At 38.0% G+C, this 19,851-nt stretch overlaps 1 protein-coding gene across 4 annotated transcripts in view; it reads right to left on the bottom strand.

Annotated features, from left to right (window-relative positions):
* Positions 1 to 19,851, bottom strand: part of GABRG2 (gamma-aminobutyric acid type A receptor gamma2 subunit) — a 60,496-nt gene that overhangs the window by 37,099 nt on the left and 3,546 nt on the right. For all 4 annotated transcript variants that reach the window (XM_017833872.1, XM_017833873.1, XM_017833870.1 and 1 more), the window contains one exon: positions 613 to 761. In XM_017833872.1, coding sequence (XP_017689361.1) covers positions 613 to 761 — 149 coding nt within the window. The remainder of the gene's footprint in view (positions 1 to 612; positions 762 to 19,851) is intronic.

The following is a 19,851-nucleotide window of genomic DNA, read 5'->3' as shown; positions in this document are numbered from 1 at the left end:
CATTACGAGTCCAGATTTAGGTCTATATATTTATACTGGCTGTGGGAAACATCTGGGGAGACTGGCCTTGCCTGACTGCAGTTATTTTTTGTGAACCTCTTTCTCTGTACCCCATTCATTCCCCTGTCACCTCTTGCCCTGCAGTGCAGGGCCCAGGCTGGATCAGCCAGTGCAGACCTGCTGCCATTGGAGGCTCTGTATCCATCACATCATACAAGGATCAGGCTGTGGTATCCTCTTTTTGACCTTCCTTTTCAATATATTATTTGTGATTCTCTAACACCCTCACTTATAAAAAGATGATAAAAACTTGCTTTTTCAGTCCCCAGAAGTTAAATTTAGAACTTCCTATGCAGGTAGATCATTACAGGCAGCCTGATTCAGCAATTAACAACAGTCTTATCAGATGTTTTAGGATAGATTCAGCAATCTTAATTTATTTCAGCTTCCAAATTCATGACTAATTTTCATGCCTCTGATGTTTTACTGCATTGTATTTTATTCTCATAACTACTTTGAATGGATTATGCTTCCTGTGTGCAATCATATGACATAAAAATTGTTTCTCTTCACTGCTTAATCCAAAGTCGTCTAGGAAGAAAACCAACATACCTCCTATGTCAGGTCTCAACTTGTTGTCATATCCTTCCAGCAAGCCATTTAAAATAAGGGTCACATCACTCTCGTGGACTTTGGGAGTCAAAACCCAAGTCTTATTTGAAGTGTAATCTTCATAATCATCATCTCCCTTCTGGGTGGAACTAACAAAGAAATTAAAATGAAGAAATAGCCTTGAGAAATACAAATTGGCAGGTAACTTTTTTGGGACACAAAACACACCCACCTCAGGCTTTAATAATACTGTACAAAACATTGAAAAATTGCCTGCTTTATAAAAGGAGACTCCCAGTAAAGGTGCCATGTAACAGTTGAGGTTACAGTTCACTTTAGCAGCATTTCCTTCTAGTACAGTTGATACCACATTCAGTCTCCTCGAAGGAACATCAGTGCTTATCACCTTTGCCGCGCCTATTTTTTCTCTCACTGCCTCAGGTGGGACCTGTTATGAAACAAATCTAATTGTCACTCAGCTTACGCAACTCTCCCCCAAAATATCACTTATTATGTACACAGTGTTGTTGCATTACTTCTCTTGGAGAGAATGATTTGATGCACCACATTACTGACATGACTGATAATTAGATTCATTCAAACTAACTGTCACGCAGCTTTTCTCCACTCTGATGAACTTGAGCCTATTGTGATTTTGGGAAGTTCAGCACAAATTTTTGCCAAGGGTTTTCATTTTCACTTTTGCTAACCAGAACCCAGAGAGGATAAAAAGTCTGTCTGCTAGTTGTTTCTGCTACTGAGCAGGATGACAGCAGATCTAATTCAACCTGCTTATCACAGTGAAAAAAAAAAAAAAAAGCAAGTTAGGAGTCAGAAATGTGTAGACTGGTCTTAATGGATGTTTTGTTTTCTCAAAATCTGTGCCTCCAGTTCTAAAGGAGAATACAGAACCTACTTCAAGATATGACAGAATCAGATATTTTAATTTCAGAATGTCAGTGATAATCAGCTGAACAGTGCTAGGCAACTGTTTTTTGCATAATATACCAGTGTCCTTCTTTCCTGACCTGCTTCTGTGACAAAGTTTGAACACTGCTGGATATGAAAACTCTTAATGATACTACAGATTTCTTAAGCCAGCGGGTAGAACTTGGATACAAATGGGTTAAAAGCAGAAAATTTAGTTATTTTCCCATTTCAGCCAGAATCTGTACAGGAGTGGGAAAGAGCTCAGAGAAGTAGATTCTTCTGGGGCCTGGGTCTTGTGCTTGGCACACGAGACTGAAAGAGGCCCAGCTGGCCATGGATGCAGCAGTGCAGGGAGGAGTGGGCCCAGAGTCTGAGAGCACCACTCCCTTACCAGCAGCCTTAGTGAGGTTGTGCCCACTCATCCCTGCAGTGTTCTCCTGCTGCATCCAGCTTGGACCTACTCAGAATGGATGGCCTGAAGGCTCTCCCGTGTTGGGCTTTGGGAGCTGTAAACCAACTGCACAAATACAACTGAACTACGAAAGAGGTTTTGGGTCCTTTCTTCCCCGTGGGCACAACCTGACAGGACAAAGCCACAACACGTCTGTGCCTCTGCGTGTAAGACTCTGCTCCCTGGGAGGTGCTGAAGGTACAGTGACATTTGAAGCAGCCTGAGACTGTGCACAGGGAATGTGCAGCATGAAGAGAGAGCCAGACTTGCACTGCATTGAGTTGAGCTTTGATTGGTTAACCTGTGCCTTCGTTCCATGTCCTGAATTCCACTGAGTGCAGCCTCCAGGCACCCCTAAGCCACCCAACACCAGCAGTATGAACCTGGGAGCTTCAGCTTCCCAGCTCAAGAGCTATCAACCCAACTTCTTCCTTCTGGCTGCACAAGCCAGAGGCTTTTACAGGCAGTGAAAAGCAGAGTTTTAATTGGGTATGTGCTCCATAGTATTCTGCTCGTACTGACAAACAGACCAATATAATTAAATTGGGGAAATTTGTTTATTCAGCTGTCTGGAGTTCAAAGTTCTAATTATAATTCAAAGGAACATAACTGAAGCCAAGTTCTTTCTCTTGGAGGAAAGAAAACCTTTCTAAATAAAGTCTTTGCAAACAGAAGGCACTAGATTATATGTTTTCAAACCATGCAAAGATAATGAAGAAATACAACTTTATGTATAAAAGGCCATATTCCTGTTTTATAACCATATAAACATCCATTCTCTGAAAAGAATATAATTTTCTGAATGGAAAAGAAAAAGTAAATCAAATGCATGCTTTCATAAAGGCAAGGTGTTACTGAATATCAATGGGATGAGAAAGCTTCGAAACAGCGAGTTAGTAGAATCTGGTGTCCTAGACAGTGCAAGATTAGGAGTAGGTGTGTCTAGTGGTTTTCTCAAATCTAGAACAACCTTATTGAACAGCAGTCAAAAGTCACTAAAACTTCCGTTTCTTCTTGGAAATTATTTGCATGAACGAAATATCTACTTGTTTGCTCATCTCTCATTTCAAGCCATTTTGGCAGTCCACATCTCAAAAACCAGCAAATACTTTATGAGATTAGTGGGAGACAGAGGAGAGAGAACACAGCCAATGTAGCTAGGGAAAAATGCCACTAAATGCCAGCTTTTATCAGAATTCCAAGAGGATCATAAGTTAGTATGGGTATGCAATTGTCTAAATGTGTCTCTGTGTAAACCTGCACACCAGCCAGAGCAACCTGAGGTCCATCTCTATCCAGATGAGCAGGGCTTTGGCCATGCCATGCATAGCCAAATACTAATGAAATTAATACTAATGAAAGTTATAACAACAAAGCCCTTTTCATCTCCTTAAGACTTTCAGATCAGTCCTTCTGATTATATCATCTAAATTTTGCAAAAGCTTTTAATGTCCAGAACAAATTTGTTAAAGCCTAGATTATACCCAAATGTATATTGAAATCTGCTTTTATTTTTATGACTGCCAGAAGTTTTCAAATCTAGTAATATAGATATGAAAAGAAACATCTATTTACCTACTTGCAGATTACAGTAAAATTTTTGGAAGGTTAATGTTTCGGACACTGACACAAAATCTCAACAGTTGAGCTATTCCCACTCGGCCATTAATGCCATTGCAAGATGTGTGCAAAACTGCTCTACATAAATCCACTTTCCCTAGCTGAAAAAAAGAAGGCTTAAGAGAGTCAGAACCCAAACTTGAAACTTCAAGCCAAAGAGTACTTGAAGTTAGAAGGCACTTTTGGAGGTCATCTGGTGCAATCCCTGCTCAGTTGGCCAGCTAAGCCTGTATGAGGTAGCTGTGATGGTAATTACTTACATATATACTTAACCATGAGTGTTTAACATTCAGGGGGCTCTTTGTATGACTCAAATTACCTGAAATACATCTTCACAAAGCAGAGAAAGGGCAGCAATCACTACATGCTAATAAGCATTTATTAATTTAGATTAGATTTTTTTGTATAACGTGCAAAGATCTGTAAACTGGTATCTCACTCTACATTTACATAAAAACCTCATTCTTCCACGGAGCTTTTTACCATGTCACGTGTTAAACAGGAGTGAAAATTAATTTTAACTATTACTGAGAATTTTCTGTGGACCTTCACCCAAGAGTCAATTATCCTGCTGAAATGTGCCTGCTGTTGCATTGCCATTTACAGGCAGAATCAGAGCAGCCACAAAGTGCATAAAGGAAGTGTAGCAGTACTGAATAGCTAACAATTAGTTAGTTTAAATCCTATTACAAACTTAAATTTATTTGTTGAACAACTCTGGCCAATTTCATCTTTTATACAAAGTAGGCTATAGAAGTTATAAAGCCTTCAGCAAAGATTTAATAAACTACTTACATCTAGAATGAGTTGTCCATTGAAAGCACCAATCTGTTCTACCTCTCAGGGAAGGACTGAAACGAGGCTTGCTAGTTTACATAACAGCACTGTTTATTTAATGAAGAGTCAAGTTAAATTCATTCTCTGATGTGCATAAAGAATTACCTTAATCTATAGGTCGTACATTAGTCATGGTGATAATATGGTCACTGTGAGGGAAAGACATTCCAGGCTCCCACAGTGGATGCAGAGGTGCTGTATGCAGATGTGACAGATGAGTCTGAGGAGCATACAGTGTCTCTGGCAGTCTGACAGTACCTGTGTTCTCTCTGGGGGCTGCCAACCACGTTTGAAGCAAAGCCATCTCGATTGAAACAGAGCATGTTTGCACAAAGCTGTGTCCTGGATTCTCTCACCCTGTTCATGTTTCTAGGCTGTCCATTCGTATTGTTTAAATCCCAGGGCTATGCCCAGGATTGTGCTATTATCCTTACCATAAAAATCGATCCTATTTTCTCTTTCACTACTAAATGTTCATCACAATACCCAACCTTCCATTTTCTCAGCACTGCAAATCATGTAATGTGGAGATTAATTTTTCCCAAATCATTTCTTACATTAAAGATGGAATAATGCTTTGCTTAGAGAGGAAAAGAGGAGATCCAGTCATTTAACACAAAATGATGTGGAGAAATTTGAACTACGAAATCGTGGAAATCATGTAGTCCTACTCCCTTCACCTAGAGTTGTGGTGCTGGTGCAACTACAATTCTGGATGGAGCTATGTTGAAGAGCCTGAAATCCTAGATTCCCAGAGTTTCCAGCAAAACTTGTTTCACACCTGGCCAAAAGAGAGTATAAGCTGTATTTTGGCCCTTTGATGCAGTCATGGAGTGAGGGAGGATGAGGAAGTTCACAGGAAGAAACTAAATAGTTTTGACCTCTACTCAGTGTTTTGGGTAGGGTGGATCTTAGGTAGGTCACCTGTAGAAGGTAGTTTATTTCCTAGGCAACTGCTTCTGCTACAGCTATCATTTCATGAACTATTCAAATCATGTAAAGTATTTAAAACCTTGTCATGAAATGATTACTGCTTAAAAACAAAGCAAAGCTGAGTTTTTCTTTCATCCCTAAGTCACAGAGGTACTGAAGTGTACAAGGCAATAATTATTAAAATAATACTACAGTTCTCATAAGCTGAAACATTAGGATTACATGGGGACTGAGTACACAAGTCTCAAAATGGGTATTCAAGACCCAGAAATCACTAGAGGAGCACAGATGAGTACTCCCAGCAGATGACTTCTCAGTCATCTTTACTGAGCATGAAGGCCCCAGATTGCCAGCAATCACTCATTTCTGAAAACTGTGCCTACCCTGAGATTTAAAGGGTGCCTGGATCCCTGTGAACATTTCATCTCTTGTTCACTGAAGAGATGATACCTGGCAACACAGACCTATGTATCACACTGTGGATTTTACAAGCTTTCTTCTAGTCATTCAACAATTCACAGTATCTCACTGGTACTTTTCAGACATTTTGAGTAAAACAGTCCAATTCTTAAACCTCTTCACAGACTTCTAAAATATTATATGGCAATTAGAATTTTGTATTGGTCTCTATAAAATTGTCAGTCACAGCAGACTGGTTTATCCTACAGTCATTCTACATCTTCCCCAAGATATGCACTCACATCAACTACTGCACATAACATATCATAAATTTTAGCTCTTTGTAGTTATTGTTAAAGCATCTATTTGCCATATTTTCAGATTAAGGTCAATGTGGCTAAAGCAAGTGTTTATACAGAAATATTGAAAATGAAAAATTTAAGTTGGTTTAAGTTTTGTTTCCTTCCTGTATGTTCACAAAAACACCTCTTAAAAAAGCCGTTTGGAGTGCATTTATTGAGAGGTCTAACAATAAAACTTATCGTTTGTAGTATTTACTCTGTTCTCTGGTTCACTATACTGAAAAATTGTAGTGCAATATTTGCATTGCACAACAAATTGGGTTCAAGTTGTGAGTGACCATGAGGATTATTATTCCTTTTAAAATATTTCTAGTAGCAACAAAATGGTCACGGCAAGTTGTCACAAAAATTCCCGGAAACGGGGACCAGTGTTAGCAGTCCTGGCAAAGAACCAAAAGCTGAAATGTAGCACCCAGTCTAGAATCTGTTTCTTCAGCAGAAAGTTGAGGCACATTGTTAAATAAGTTGATAAAGGATTTCCACCTTCAGATCTATCAGAACAGGCTGACGTAAATAATCAAAGCTAATTCCACCACAATATGAACCTTTGGGTATGCACTGGAATCGTGTGCTACCCCTAGGGAGGATAACAAAGTGTAGAGGGTTGAAACAAACTTGTTTAGCCAGTAAGGAATAAGAAAGATAATATGTATGAATATATTTCCTTACATTTCGTTTACTGGAGGTTATATAATCTATTCCCATACCTGTTTTCACCATGGTTCTGGCAAGTGAAAGCATTAGAAACAAACAGAAAAGGTGGAAATAGGTTCAGATATTCTTCTGCATCACAGGGTTAGCTTGAGTTGATCTTCTGTTTTATTTGAAATTTACTGGCTCTATCTAACTGTAAAAGGTGTAACCTTGGAATTACATGAACCTGAGAAGGTTGTTTTGTTTACCTTCCTCTTCTCTCCAGTTCTCTCCCTTCTCATCCTCTTCTTTCCTCCTTTTTTCTTTAAATTTATCTTCTTCTGAAACTGTTCTATGCATCTCTGCATGTGAAATCTAAGGTACTTGGAGCATGATTTTTGCCAGTTGCTATTACTCAGCTCCTGCAGATTTCCACTATAGCTGGGAAATCTCAAGAGAAGGAGTTAATGGCCATTACTGGAATGTGATTTTACTAGGTCTGTTTTAGTGTGAGCCCACTTCATTTTTCCTGGCTGTGTTTTATTGTATATAACTGTCATCTGTTAGTATTTTATGTGATTTCTCTTCCCCAATGACGTACATTGCTTTTAGAAAAGATTTCCTTAAAATCTCACTATATATTAAAAAGAGGAGTAAAAAGCTCAATTCTGTTCTCAATGAGTCAAATTAGGAAAACATTGATGCCCTTCAGCCATCTATTTAAACAACATTAGCTCAAAAAACCCTATCCTATTGCTCAGTTAGATTCAAGAAATAAAAAAATAGTTTCTTGTTCTATACTAATGCATGAGGCACTCATATTTGTGGCTTTTCAGAATTCTTGCACAATGTTTTTCTGTATTTTGTTTGCACAGTAATTTGACATGGAAGGAAGTCACTCCTGGAATCAGTCATTCATGATGTAGTCATCTTCTCATCACTATCTCCTAATGTTTAAAAACAAACATGTGAGGTGCTAGAAATGTCAGCAGTTTTGCTTATTGAGTAACACTCCTGAGCATTTTTTTTAGATTTAAAATCCTTTTTTTTGTGTGTGTACTGATGTGAGCTATAAATTCAAGTTAAATTGAATATAAATCCTCGTTAGAATTAAATCTGTCATGGAATGTCTTTCTTCTTTTCTTCTCTGTCTTGGTACACAGCAAAGCACTATAATGAGGTGTTCCCAGTGTTGGGCTGGGAGTCAGGAACATTGAATGCTTACCCCAGTTAAAGGACTAGTGTCCTTCTCCTTGCTATGGTAAGCCAAGTGATACCATCTCTCCATGTAAGTGTAAACTACTTTTATAACATAAATAAGCCCATAAATGTCCCTTATTATTTGTGTTTGATAAAGACTAGGTATGATGGTAAACCATCTAATTAGGAAGAAACAACCACTAACCGTGCCTTAGGAAATGAAATTGCATTGCACTTATCAGCAAGGTTAAAGCCTGTATCTTTGGTAAAGCAAGTGGGTCAGATAAGCCCTGAATGTTTAGAAAGCCAGTCAAAACTACATGTGAAACCCGTATGGGTTTATTCGGAATATATTAATAATTCTTACTTCTCTTAGATCATGGAAGTGACTTTACTGGAATATTTATTAGGTAGAAATGTGTCTTGATGAAAGAGCTGAATGAACAGAAAATAGCTGCTTAATACACATCATCATGTAGCTAACTCATTCACAAAATGACTGTAAGCAAATGGTAAAAACTAAACTGGTTTTTTGTTGTTTCTTTTTAAAACAATGCTTCTGATTTAATTTCATTTTTAATGCATGGTAACCAATAGTAACCCATGTGTTCCCACTTAAACCAACTTATATCATGCAAGACGCTGTTTGTACTCATACTCATAAAACAGACTGTGCAGGGGTGGATGTGGAATTTAGTTCTGATAACAGGGTAGATGTGTGATAAATTAAGAATGTAAGTGGCAAACTAATGTCTCTATGTCAGCTGAGTAGGAAAATTGTCAACAAGTGTGCCTGTAATTCCCCTATGAATTTCATTAAATGGTGGGTTTGTTGTAGAATTCTGATGGACTTTCCTTGATGGTTGTTGCAATCAGAATGGCTTCATGTCAGGGTCTCCTTAATTCTGTGGGACATAAATATCCTAGTTTTAGGGTAAGGACTGCTGGCACCTCTCCTGTAAAATGCACCCAGGCAGGGTTATCCAGTGGTATTGTCACCCCATGCCTGGTTAACCTCGAGAAAAGGAGGCTCAGTGGAGTCCATTGATCGTTACTATTGTTTGTATAAAACTCCGGTTGTACCATGCAAAAAGTCAAACAAATTAGCTGCATATGTCTGGTCAAGGAGCTAAATTGCTGTGGCAGCTAAACTAAGTCAAAAGAAGCTGTGGGCAGGTCAAGAGATGTTCATGCCCGGCCAAGCCCCTGTCCTGGGGCCTTGCAGGCTCAGTGCAAGGAGGGCCTGTCGTGAGCAGTGGCCACACTGCATGGCAGGGCTGCCCACTGCCACTCACACTCCTGCCTTCCACGAGAAATAGGGATGCAAACTGCTACATCTTCCTTTCCTATTTATGCCCCACTATGATAAATGTTTTCTAGCTCAATTTCAAGAAGAAATGCTGAGGTACAGAAAATTTTGTAAAAAAAAAAAAAATACTTAAGATATCTATTCCATAGAAAGAAAATATCACTATTAACTATGCAGAACTTTTTATGCAAGAAAATGAAAATCCTTTCCTGAAAAATGGTCAATTGTTTTAAAGGCGCTAACTAATAAATAATATGGTGGCTCTGAACTTTATTTTAATGAGAAGAAACCATGCATGGGTTCACTCAGTGTCTTATTTATCTTTTTTGCCTTTCTATCAGTCTCCAGTAAGTAAAATGTAAAGCACAAACATGCAAATCCTACCTAGCTCTGAAGTTTTTGGCATTTGAGTGGGCTAGGCATAACGATCACTGCAAAGCCTATCTTCCCATCTCTCACATTTGAATGTGACTATTAAGACTAGTCAAAACACTGGGAAAATAGCAGCAATTTTTATTCCAGACACATTCAAACATATATCTCCCAGGCTTTTCTTTTTCTCCCAGAAATATTTTGGCATACCTTTTTTGACTCTCGTCATCATAAGAGAATTTTATTTTATAAATTGTCATGGTTCTGATTATGGTCAGAGAAGTTTGTCTTTGTAAAAGTAAAGACACTTCTACAGAGAAAGCTACTAGAAACTTCTTTTATAAGTAGGTGTCATTCTGGGCTAGAGAAAGCTCCTCGTAACTGGAAAAAAGGGCAAGATCAGAATAATAAATAAGTACAAACAGAAGCTGAGAGTGGGTTTGATTAATGTGTGCAACTGGCTACAAGGGTGAGAAATAGCAGTAGATGTAACCACAGACATATTCCAAAAGCATTATTTGGAAACATTGCTTTGGGAACCAAGTTTATACGGCACTGTTACTGATTTATTTCTGAAATTCCTGGAGAGAAGAAACCACATTAAGGTCTATAAGATGCCGACTCATATAACTAGAGTTTCAAAATATATTTAGCAATGGAATAATACAGAGTGCAGAAGATACTACAGAAAATGATACAAAGTCCAGAAACAGATACAGATGAAATTGTTTCCTTCAGTTTGAAAGATTATATAAGAAGATTTTTGTTTCTCCCCCTCTTCACTGCAGCTCTGTACTGTGCTAAGCCAAAGGACCCACTAAATGTGCTCCAGAGACTGTTTCAGATGAAACCCAAAATGTCCATATATTCAGGCCACAGTGTCCAGTTCCCCAGCAGGTTTCCTTGGCTCCTCCTCAAAAGCTCTGTGGAGGACCCCCCATGGCAGGACAGCAACAAGCTTTAAGGGTGAATGGATACAAGATGAAGCCGGGATATGGAGAGGTCCCCATCTGGCATTACTTGAATTAGTCCATTCTCACCTGTGGGGTCTCCATGGAAGAGATGTAAGCAGCAGCTACATGTGGTGTCATTTATGGATCTCGTACTCTGTGTGAGCTCTGAAGCAAGATCCAGGAAGGAATTTAGGGCAGCCACCAAAGCCTCGTGGCAACTAAGAATAAGCTCGTTGGCAAAGTGCAGATGGTTTCAGACCTCATTTTCCATGGGTACAGAGAAGGCATCATGATGCTTCAGAGATTTTGTTGGTCCTTTATAGATCTTATCCAAACTGCACAATCAGGAACTTTTTAAAAACAAGAAGAGTCTTTCCATGACTTGAGCAGATGCTGATGGGACCATCAGGTGAGGATGGACACTTGAAAACTTGGAAAGAGTGCAAACCCCTAAAATTAATGGGACATGAGTAGAAGCTAAGGAAGGGTAAAGAAGTTTTACTAATCATAGCATATCTCCCACATGAATAAATCCATCTTCAGTTTCCTTTTCTACAGATCCAGCAGCTTTCTATGAGCTGCAGACACGCAGAATAACAGGCAGAGTACTGACAATAAGAAATTCCACCGGAAGCCACTAAAGCAAAACTTCTACATGCAATCTGTCCTCCTGAGATCCCGGGGAATTTGGCAAACACACCTCGAGATAATTTGTTAAATAAAGAAACAGGTGCTAGTCTAAGCTCTACAGTTTTCCAAGACAGATTACCAAAGAAATAATTTAGAAGACAGGACATAATTGGAATAGACTTTCTGGCAAATGTTGCATTTTTAGCGTATATCTGTCAGATTTTCCAGGATTATACTTTCCATACTGCCAGCTGCTCCGTATTCTCATCCTGGTGCAGAAAACTATGTTGGTAAACATTTAAACACAGATGAAAGTGCTTTCCTGGCTAAGGGCTTGAATGTTAAAGCCTTGCTGAACTGAACCCTGGCTTAGCTGCCTCAGCCTGTTTTCCCAGGTGTCACTGCAGACATGACACCTTTGTTGACGAAATACATTCTTTACTTGCTGTTTGGAAGTCTTGCTCACAAACTCTAATGGGAGGTCCTATTTAAAATAAGTACTACTTATGACTGGACATAATTTCACTATTAAACTTCTGGATTTTTTCATTATATCCTTTCATTAGTGTTTAATTGAGGAGCTCAGATGGCATATGCAGGTAATGATTGCAGATAACAAATGTTTCTCAGTTTTTGGTCTGAATATATATTGCATTGAATTCAATCCCCTCTGTGCTTATCTACCACAGAGATATTAAGAGAGACAGTGGTTTGGGGATGGAAACAGAAGAATTGTTTTTACGGATATAGTATCTTCTATCTTTCTTCTTTTCTTTTTCTCTTTCTTAACAAACTATATAATTTAAGCTGCAAACAATTTTCTCTCCTAGTATTCTCCATAAGTCTTTTCATACTCAGAACTTCTTCAAAGTTACCATGTAAGCTGAAATTCTTGGTTTCTGGCCAAGGGATAATTTTATTTCAAAGCTTAAAACAAAATCCAATTTTTGAAATCTGTAAAGTTATTCCCGTTTAAAACCAAATCTATATATAAGTTGTTTTCATACACATAATCCCTAAATGACTGAATAGTAAATTCTGGAACTCATTATAGAAATAATCCTTATTAAGATGTATACCACAGTAAAAGTGATTCGCTATTAAGAAGTTAAAATGTATTCAGTGGGTATAAAAGTGGTTAAAAATGGTTGGATATTAATAGCAAGTAATTTGGAATTGCTTAATTTAATTTCTGAGAAATGAACTCTCTGGAGACAGAGGTGGCATATTATGGCATATTGAGTTTATCTGGGCGAAACAGAGGCACCTGAGATTTACATTTTGACATCAAGGAGGCAGTCGTGGATCTGTATCACAAAAACCAGTGGCAGACAGGAATAAGCCTTGTTAGTTATGGTAGACATAGAAGTTAAGGATTTGGCCCTAAAGATTTGTCATGACTTTAATCTCATGTGCTACATTACATTAGACCTTTATTAAGGTCTTAAGTAATATTAAGTGCATGCTTTAAGTCTTTAAGACAGCTTAGTGAGATGTTTTAGCATTTCCTGGAGAAAACAGGAAATAAAATGGAAAAGGTCATTGCTAATGTATTGTTTATTTTTGTTGCCCCAAAGAGCTTACAAATACCTGATATGTTTAGTCAGTACAATATGGTCTGTGGTTTGTAGTTAATTATTTGGGTTCAATAAAAGAGTAGCAATATTTGTATTTGTATTCTAAGGACCTCCAAGTATTTTACCACTGGTAACCTTTCCTTCTTCCAAATTCTTACCTTCCCAGAAAATAATTTCTTTACTACATTACAAAACAAAATTGTAATGCTCAAACATATTTGGGGTGACAGCCCTCACGGGCTGCAGGAGCAGATTGTATCACCTGCCTTATATAACAGAAGCTAAAAGGTGTCTTTTCAGTATGAGTTCGGACACTAAGACAGTTCTTGGTAGTGTAAATATCATTACATGGGTCACACACCTCATCTTCTTTCTCAAGCCACTACGAGCTTTCTCACTTGTGTTCTTGTTGGGGTGTGGCATCTCTCTGGCCTCTGACTTCCAAAAATACACCCAGGCTCTCTGCACTTCATGCAAACAGTTGCCCTGCGTTTGTCATCTTTATTAATTCGAACATAACCACTCATCTTCCTAATCCCTGTGCTGGTTTTCTATTTGAAGCATAGCAGGCTTCTTGTCTCTCTGTTAAAGATGATGTGTAATTCCAGCCTTCCCAATTCACTTCCAGACCTCCTTCAATTCTGCCTCCTATTCACAGCAGCTGTAGAGCCTTTTTGGGCTCATAGGTACAGCCCTTACTGAACTAGGTAACTCTAAGGGCTCTCAGTAATTCATCTGAGATGGTCAAGTTGACTGTAATTTTAATCATATATAAAGTATTTGGTGGTATTCTCCACTCCCTGACATTTTTGTGCCTGTTTGCCTTTCCTGTTGGATCTCTTTGGGCAGTGCTTTCGCAGATGGTTTGAAAATATTGGCCATCACCACAAATAAACACGAACTACTGGTCTGAATACAGAATTATGTTATTGATTTTGGGGGGGTCAAGTGTTTATTTTTCTGCACAAAGACTCAGTTTGGATGCTTAAATTTTGGAAGAATGTCTCTTAGGCCTATAAAAGTAGAAACCAGAGGCATTACTGAGGATAGCAGAAGAGGAAAAATGATTGCAGACTCCTCAATGAACTGTTTTCCCTTGCCTGCATCAGTATCTGCTATGCATCTAATTGAAGCCTTTTTAGTGTTAATCTGCACTGTGAAGTCTTCTGTGTCTTCATCAGTTTTTGGAGAGGAAAAGCAAAGTACACCCTCTCATAGGATGTACACAAAATGGCCAAGAGGTAACTGATCTCTTTGATCATTGTGAGTACAATTCATTCTGGTTTGGTGACACGGTTCTCTGGCTTTAGCAAACATAGGCATGGTTCAGTAGGTTCCCAAAGTGCATTATTACTTGATAATATATTGAATAATACATTGATTAGTTTAGTAAGGCTTTCTAGCATTATCTGATTAATTGTTCTTAACTGTTCTCTTTCTCATTCTTTCTCCTTCTACCTCTTTTTCGCTCATGAAAAATAATCTCAGGGAATTAAATGAAAGTGGAATTCAGTAGATAATCCTCAATCTGTTGCAGCAGGCAGATTTCTGTTTGGATTTGAAGATATCTTGCTATGGATTAACAAAAGCTTCATATGACCAGAACATGCTATTTGTGTTACACAATATAACACTGAATCACTATTGAAGGAAAACACTTGTTTTCTCAGATCACCCACTTTTTTCTGGGGAATTCTGGCAGAAGGTTATTTTAGGTATGTATGAGATCCTCTTTAAGATGCATTTCTCATCAATGTATAGAACCAGAAGTATTTTTCAGTACAACACAGAGCATTCAAAAAGCTTAGGATGATAAATAACTCAGAAAAAATCTAGCCTTTCGTCTCAAGGGTTCTCACCAAAGTCTAAGATGACATTCAGTAAAAAGTACAATTTCATACATGATTACCTGCTTCATTTGGAAAGAGTTAATCCAAGCATAAAAAGTAAATAACTTCTTATTCCATTCCTTCCAAATACTCATTATTATCCTTCATTTCTTTTAAATATATTTTTCCCATATATTGATCTTTTATTTTTGGTAATAATCTGTACATGTTGGCTTAGGTATTGTAAAAATGCTATTTCTTAAATATTTTCCTGTTTATCTGCAAACAGATGAAAGTTCTATCTTGTAAGAGTAATATTTAGTCTCATATACTATGGCCAGATTTCACAGCTGTTGTACTTCAGTGAATATGTGTGAAAATGTCATTCCACTAAATCTGAAACAATAGAAGTGATCCTCTAGGTGTAAAAATCTGACACAGGAGTGTTTTTCTTCATTAATGGTGATAATCCATTGCACTGAGATTGTATAAATTACTGAATTTCTATTACCTGCACTTACTTCTCAGTAACCACAACGTAATCATTACCCTGGGTCAAGCCACCAATATATTGAGCCACGTATTTTGCACCTGGCAGATGTCAATAGCAGAAACTAAGAGCAAAAGAAAAGGGCAGAAATAACCCTGCCAAAATCTCTCCTCTTCCAGAAACATGAAGATAGAGATTTCCTGTAATGGAATGTTAGCATTGAGTTCAGTAGATTTTGAAATATTTTTCTTCTCTTTGAATCTATATAAATACTGGGCCCTGCATTACCTCACTTACTAAAAAAAACCAACCATTTTCCTAAGTTTTCAGGCAGCCAGGGATCATTTCATTGGGTGCTCTATGCCATTTACATAAGAGAGAACAAGTAATGCTGCTGTAGTCAACTTTTTCTGTGTTGCTTAGGACATCACATGAAGAAACATTATGCAGCTGAGGTAGTCATTTACATGGGAAGGTGTTTGCTACATTTCTCTTCTTATGCAGTCACTGGTGGTTTTCAGCAGCATTAAAGCCTCCTTTTTTGACAGCAGTTGTGTTAAAAATATTACTGTTATATAAACAAGAGGATATCACCGTGTGTCAGACTGAATACCCAACATTCAGTCTGACGAGACTCGTATATTAATTTCCTGTCATAACTATAAAATACCCCAGAATCACACTAGATATAATCCTCACTGTTCTCTCAATACTTTTGTCAACCTACCACCTTCAGCCCTCTTTTACCTCAGTTTTTCTCAGCCAGCTGGCAGGTGTTGGAACTCATGAAAATATGTACCCACTATCTCTCTCTTCCCACTCTTTTTTCATATGGATGAAAAAAAATATATAGCTTTTTGCAAATTTCTCACATTGAAGGAGATGGTTACACATTCTGATATAAATTAAGTTCTAACCACTTCGTATGACAAGTCTAAAAGCAAGTAATATTATGTTCTGTTTTGCTGTTTTCTCCACCTTCTGGCTTAGTGTGAAGCTGAATTTCTTCTTAATTTGAAGAATCAAACTATCAGGTTACTTCTGGACATTACAAATAGAAAACCAGACCCAAAAAACAGCAAAGCTCCCACTTACTGCACCAGAGCTCTTCTGAGCCAGGAGCTCACCTGAATAAAATGCCTGCAAAGACACTGCCTCTCCACAGGCGTATACACCAGCTGAACTCAGACTCTCATGGGATGCTTCTTGTTAGTATTGGGACAATTCGGGCCATAATCAGTATGAAAAGGAAGGATGCAATGAATGCTAAATTTCAAGTCATCAAAAGTCACTATTCATATTGAGTCTAAAGTTTAAAAACAATAGGTGCATCTAGAATATACACTTTATACTGTTCCTTTCTCATCTCTCCATCAGCTAAAATAGCTCTTCACCCTCGTTTTTGTGTGTTGGATATTTTCACTAGGGGTAGTTGTAGTCCCTCATTTCATGAGTTTGGTTTTAGTCTCATTTTTTGAGATAGGCTATTCCTTACGTAATAATAATAATTATAGTTACCTGACTATGGCAATGGACTCTTTTTTTCTGTAATTTATGGTTCTTTCCAGGTACTTTCTGCAGTCTTTTTATACCTCATATAATATATCTTGTTCTAAGTAAACAACCTCCTCCTTTCAGCCCAGAAAGCATATGTGTACTTCCAGTGAAGTTACCTGAATGTCCATTTCTATCAGCAGTTGTCATATCTTTTCTAAAAGAAAATAAACATGTCTCTTTCTCTTTTACTGCCAGAAAGCCTCCCTAGTTCTTGTTCAGAACTTCAATTCAGACAAAACATGCCCTGTTTGTGAATGGAGAAATTCCTTTATGTTCAGAGGGCCAGGACAAAACCTATGTGCCATTTAAGATCAGTTTACATTAGTCTGTGGACTGGAGTGTAAAGCTTATGCTGATCATCTATGTAGAATAAAAAAGCAGGAATGAAGGAAAAAGTGTTTAGAGCTATTGTAAATCAGTTGGCTGGGATGTAGGTTGAGAGCTTTCTGCAAAAAAATAAAAGCGTTATGCAGTGTAAGGAACACTTTTTGAAGATCCTTTCTGAGTTATAATTTAACTTCGGGTGATTTCCCAGTTCTTACTTATGAGCATATAGCCACTTGTAAGAATCCATACTGGATATGTCTTGGCTTTTCCCTCAGCAACAGACTGACTTCAGTGGATCAGGGATTACTGAGAGGATAAAACGAGGCTCGACATGTGAGAAGATTCCCAGAACTGCTGACATTTTCAGTACTAGGTATAGGATAGGGTGTGGATTTCTTAGTAAGCAAAACTGGAAAAATGGACAATTAAACATTATCATTTGTGTTAAAATGGATTTGTATTGCAATAATAGCCTGTTAAAAATGTTCAACCCTAGACAGGCTATGAAGGATGAAAATGAAAAACCCCCTTCAGTTCTGACATCCTATGTCAGGTTTTGGTTTTAGGTTTTTTTGTGTGTCTATTTTTGCGTATGTATCCAGACTCTTTTCAGTGATGCCCAGCGACAGGATGAGGAGCAATGGCCTGTCGTTCCACCCTAACATGAGGAAGAACTTTACACTGAGGCTGGCAGAGCACCGGAACAGCTGCCCAGGGAGGGTGTGGAGTCTCCCTCTCTGGAGACATTTCAAACCCACCTGGACATGTTCCTGAGTCACCTGTTCCAGGTGACCCTGCCTTGGCAGGGGATTGGACTAGATGGTCTCCAGAGGTCCCTTCCAACCCTGAATATTCTGTGCTTCTGTGATTTTCGAAGCCTGAATTGGTATTAATCAAGCCCCAGGCTAGCTGGCTGTTCTCACTTCCATTCTCACATGAGCCATTTATTTTCTGTATAAGGCTGTGAGTGGGGCTGCAGGTACAATAGTCTGCAGAGCTGCAGCTGAGACTGTCAGTGAGGCAGATAACCACAGCACACTCTGGTTATCCTGCTGAATGCTAAAAAATAAATAATCAAATGATCACCCCAATAGAATCTTTGTATTTAGAAATATATAGAACTTGTGCAGCTGGAGTAGCTGACACCAGTTGTTAGAAGGGAAAGGCTGCAGGGTTCTGAGCCAGCTTCAAATGAGCCACAGCATCTTACTGCAGGACAGTGCCAGTCAGAGCTACTGACCTTTAAACTGCCTCTGCTTTGGAGTTGATTTGAATATATGTCTACAAGGTATTACTTAATTTTCAAATCTACTTTAGATCTGTGGGTTTGGTACTCTTTTTATGACAATAGTAGTTGTTCCAAGTTTGTGTCCCAGCATTACAGCTGACAGCAGTCAGGAATGCAGCGTGCTTATGAAAAACTCAAAGGCAGTCTCACGCTCCTTGCCACCCTGGACATGTTTAAGTAGTGAGCAGGTCTGGTGTCTGTACAGCCTCAGCTTTGCTGACACAAACACTGTAGTGTATTAAATATTCAATTTCATAGTATCATAAGCAAGGATAAAGTCATATTTTAACAGCACCTAGATTCACATCTTCTGTCATGATGCTTCTTTAAAGGGAACCATTCCTTGTGAATTGAGAGATCATTTCTTGCTGAGCAGCTCCTTATTCTTGACTTAGTATTTAGTGCTGTATGCTGTGTAGAAGTATTGGAAGTATATGAATAACTACAGCTACAGGAATACCACCAAACTGATGTCAGCAAGTTTTATAGTAATTCTAAATGACTGTCTGTCTGGGGGATACCCATACCCCTTTTAATTTCCATTTATACCATATCACTTTACAAGAGCAAAACAATTTTATTTACACCCACGTTCAGTAATTTACTAATAAAAATACGTTTCACAAAGGCACCAAACTATTTTGGTGCTAAAATGATTATGGATTTTTTTGATCAGTCCTGACAGTTTTTGGTTTTAGGTATGTAACTGCAGCATATAAACATTGCCATGATGCTACCTGAGCACTCGCAAGTGAAAAAATAAAAGTTGCTGGTGTTCCACATTTTCCATCTGGACATTACTCTGCACTGTATTCATGTGGATTTTGCTGACAATTTGTTAAAGCTAAAGACTCTGCAAAAAAACCTAATTAACACTGTATGCAAATCGTGTGCAGAGTATAGCTTTAAATAATTTTAAACTTTGCTGGTGGATTCTATTATATGTAATGTTAAATACCTACTGTTGTTCAATAAGGGTAATCAAATAATTAATTCCATTTAAACCGTATATTAGGGTGTGCAAATATTAGTTTATTATATTTATAATTTTAAACTGTCTCTTAATCCTAAGATTTTTTATGTACAATTTTCAGAAATTTGGAGCTTAGTTTGACTAATTTTCACTGAAACACAGCTTCAGTCAATGTGATGGACTGCCCAGTGCTGTTACAGTAATCTGAGTGCTAAGATGATGAGGAACTTCAAGAAGTTTGCAGTACAGTTATGTATGTCAAGAAACAAATTGTAAGAAGGCACTTCCTAAAACTTTAATGTGCCCAATTGTAAGGATGTACTCTGTGCATGCAATAAATCTGACACAAGTTCTTGTGAAGGTAAAATGTTGCAGTGCTGTAATATGGCATTTGTTCAAATCATGGTTTGCTGAGGTCAAAGCCAGAATTTTAGTTACTTCCATTAATGCCTAGTGATGTCTTGACTTTTCTTTCTTTAATCTTGCAAATGTCAACAACTTTGCAACAATAAATTTCTCAGTATAGTATTTTCTGTATTAATAGGGTTCAAACTTCTGCACAGTACTAG

This window comes from Lepidothrix coronata, unplaced genomic scaffold (genome assembly GCF_001604755.1).
Source record: "Lepidothrix coronata isolate B3197 unplaced genomic scaffold, Lepidothrix_coronata-1.0 Scaffold223, whole genome shotgun sequence".
Taxonomy (NCBI): Eukaryota; Metazoa; Chordata; class Aves; order Passeriformes; family Pipridae; genus Lepidothrix; species Lepidothrix coronata.
The sequence above is the reverse complement of the archived record's forward strand: the minus strand, read 5'-3'. Positions and strand labels throughout refer to the sequence as shown.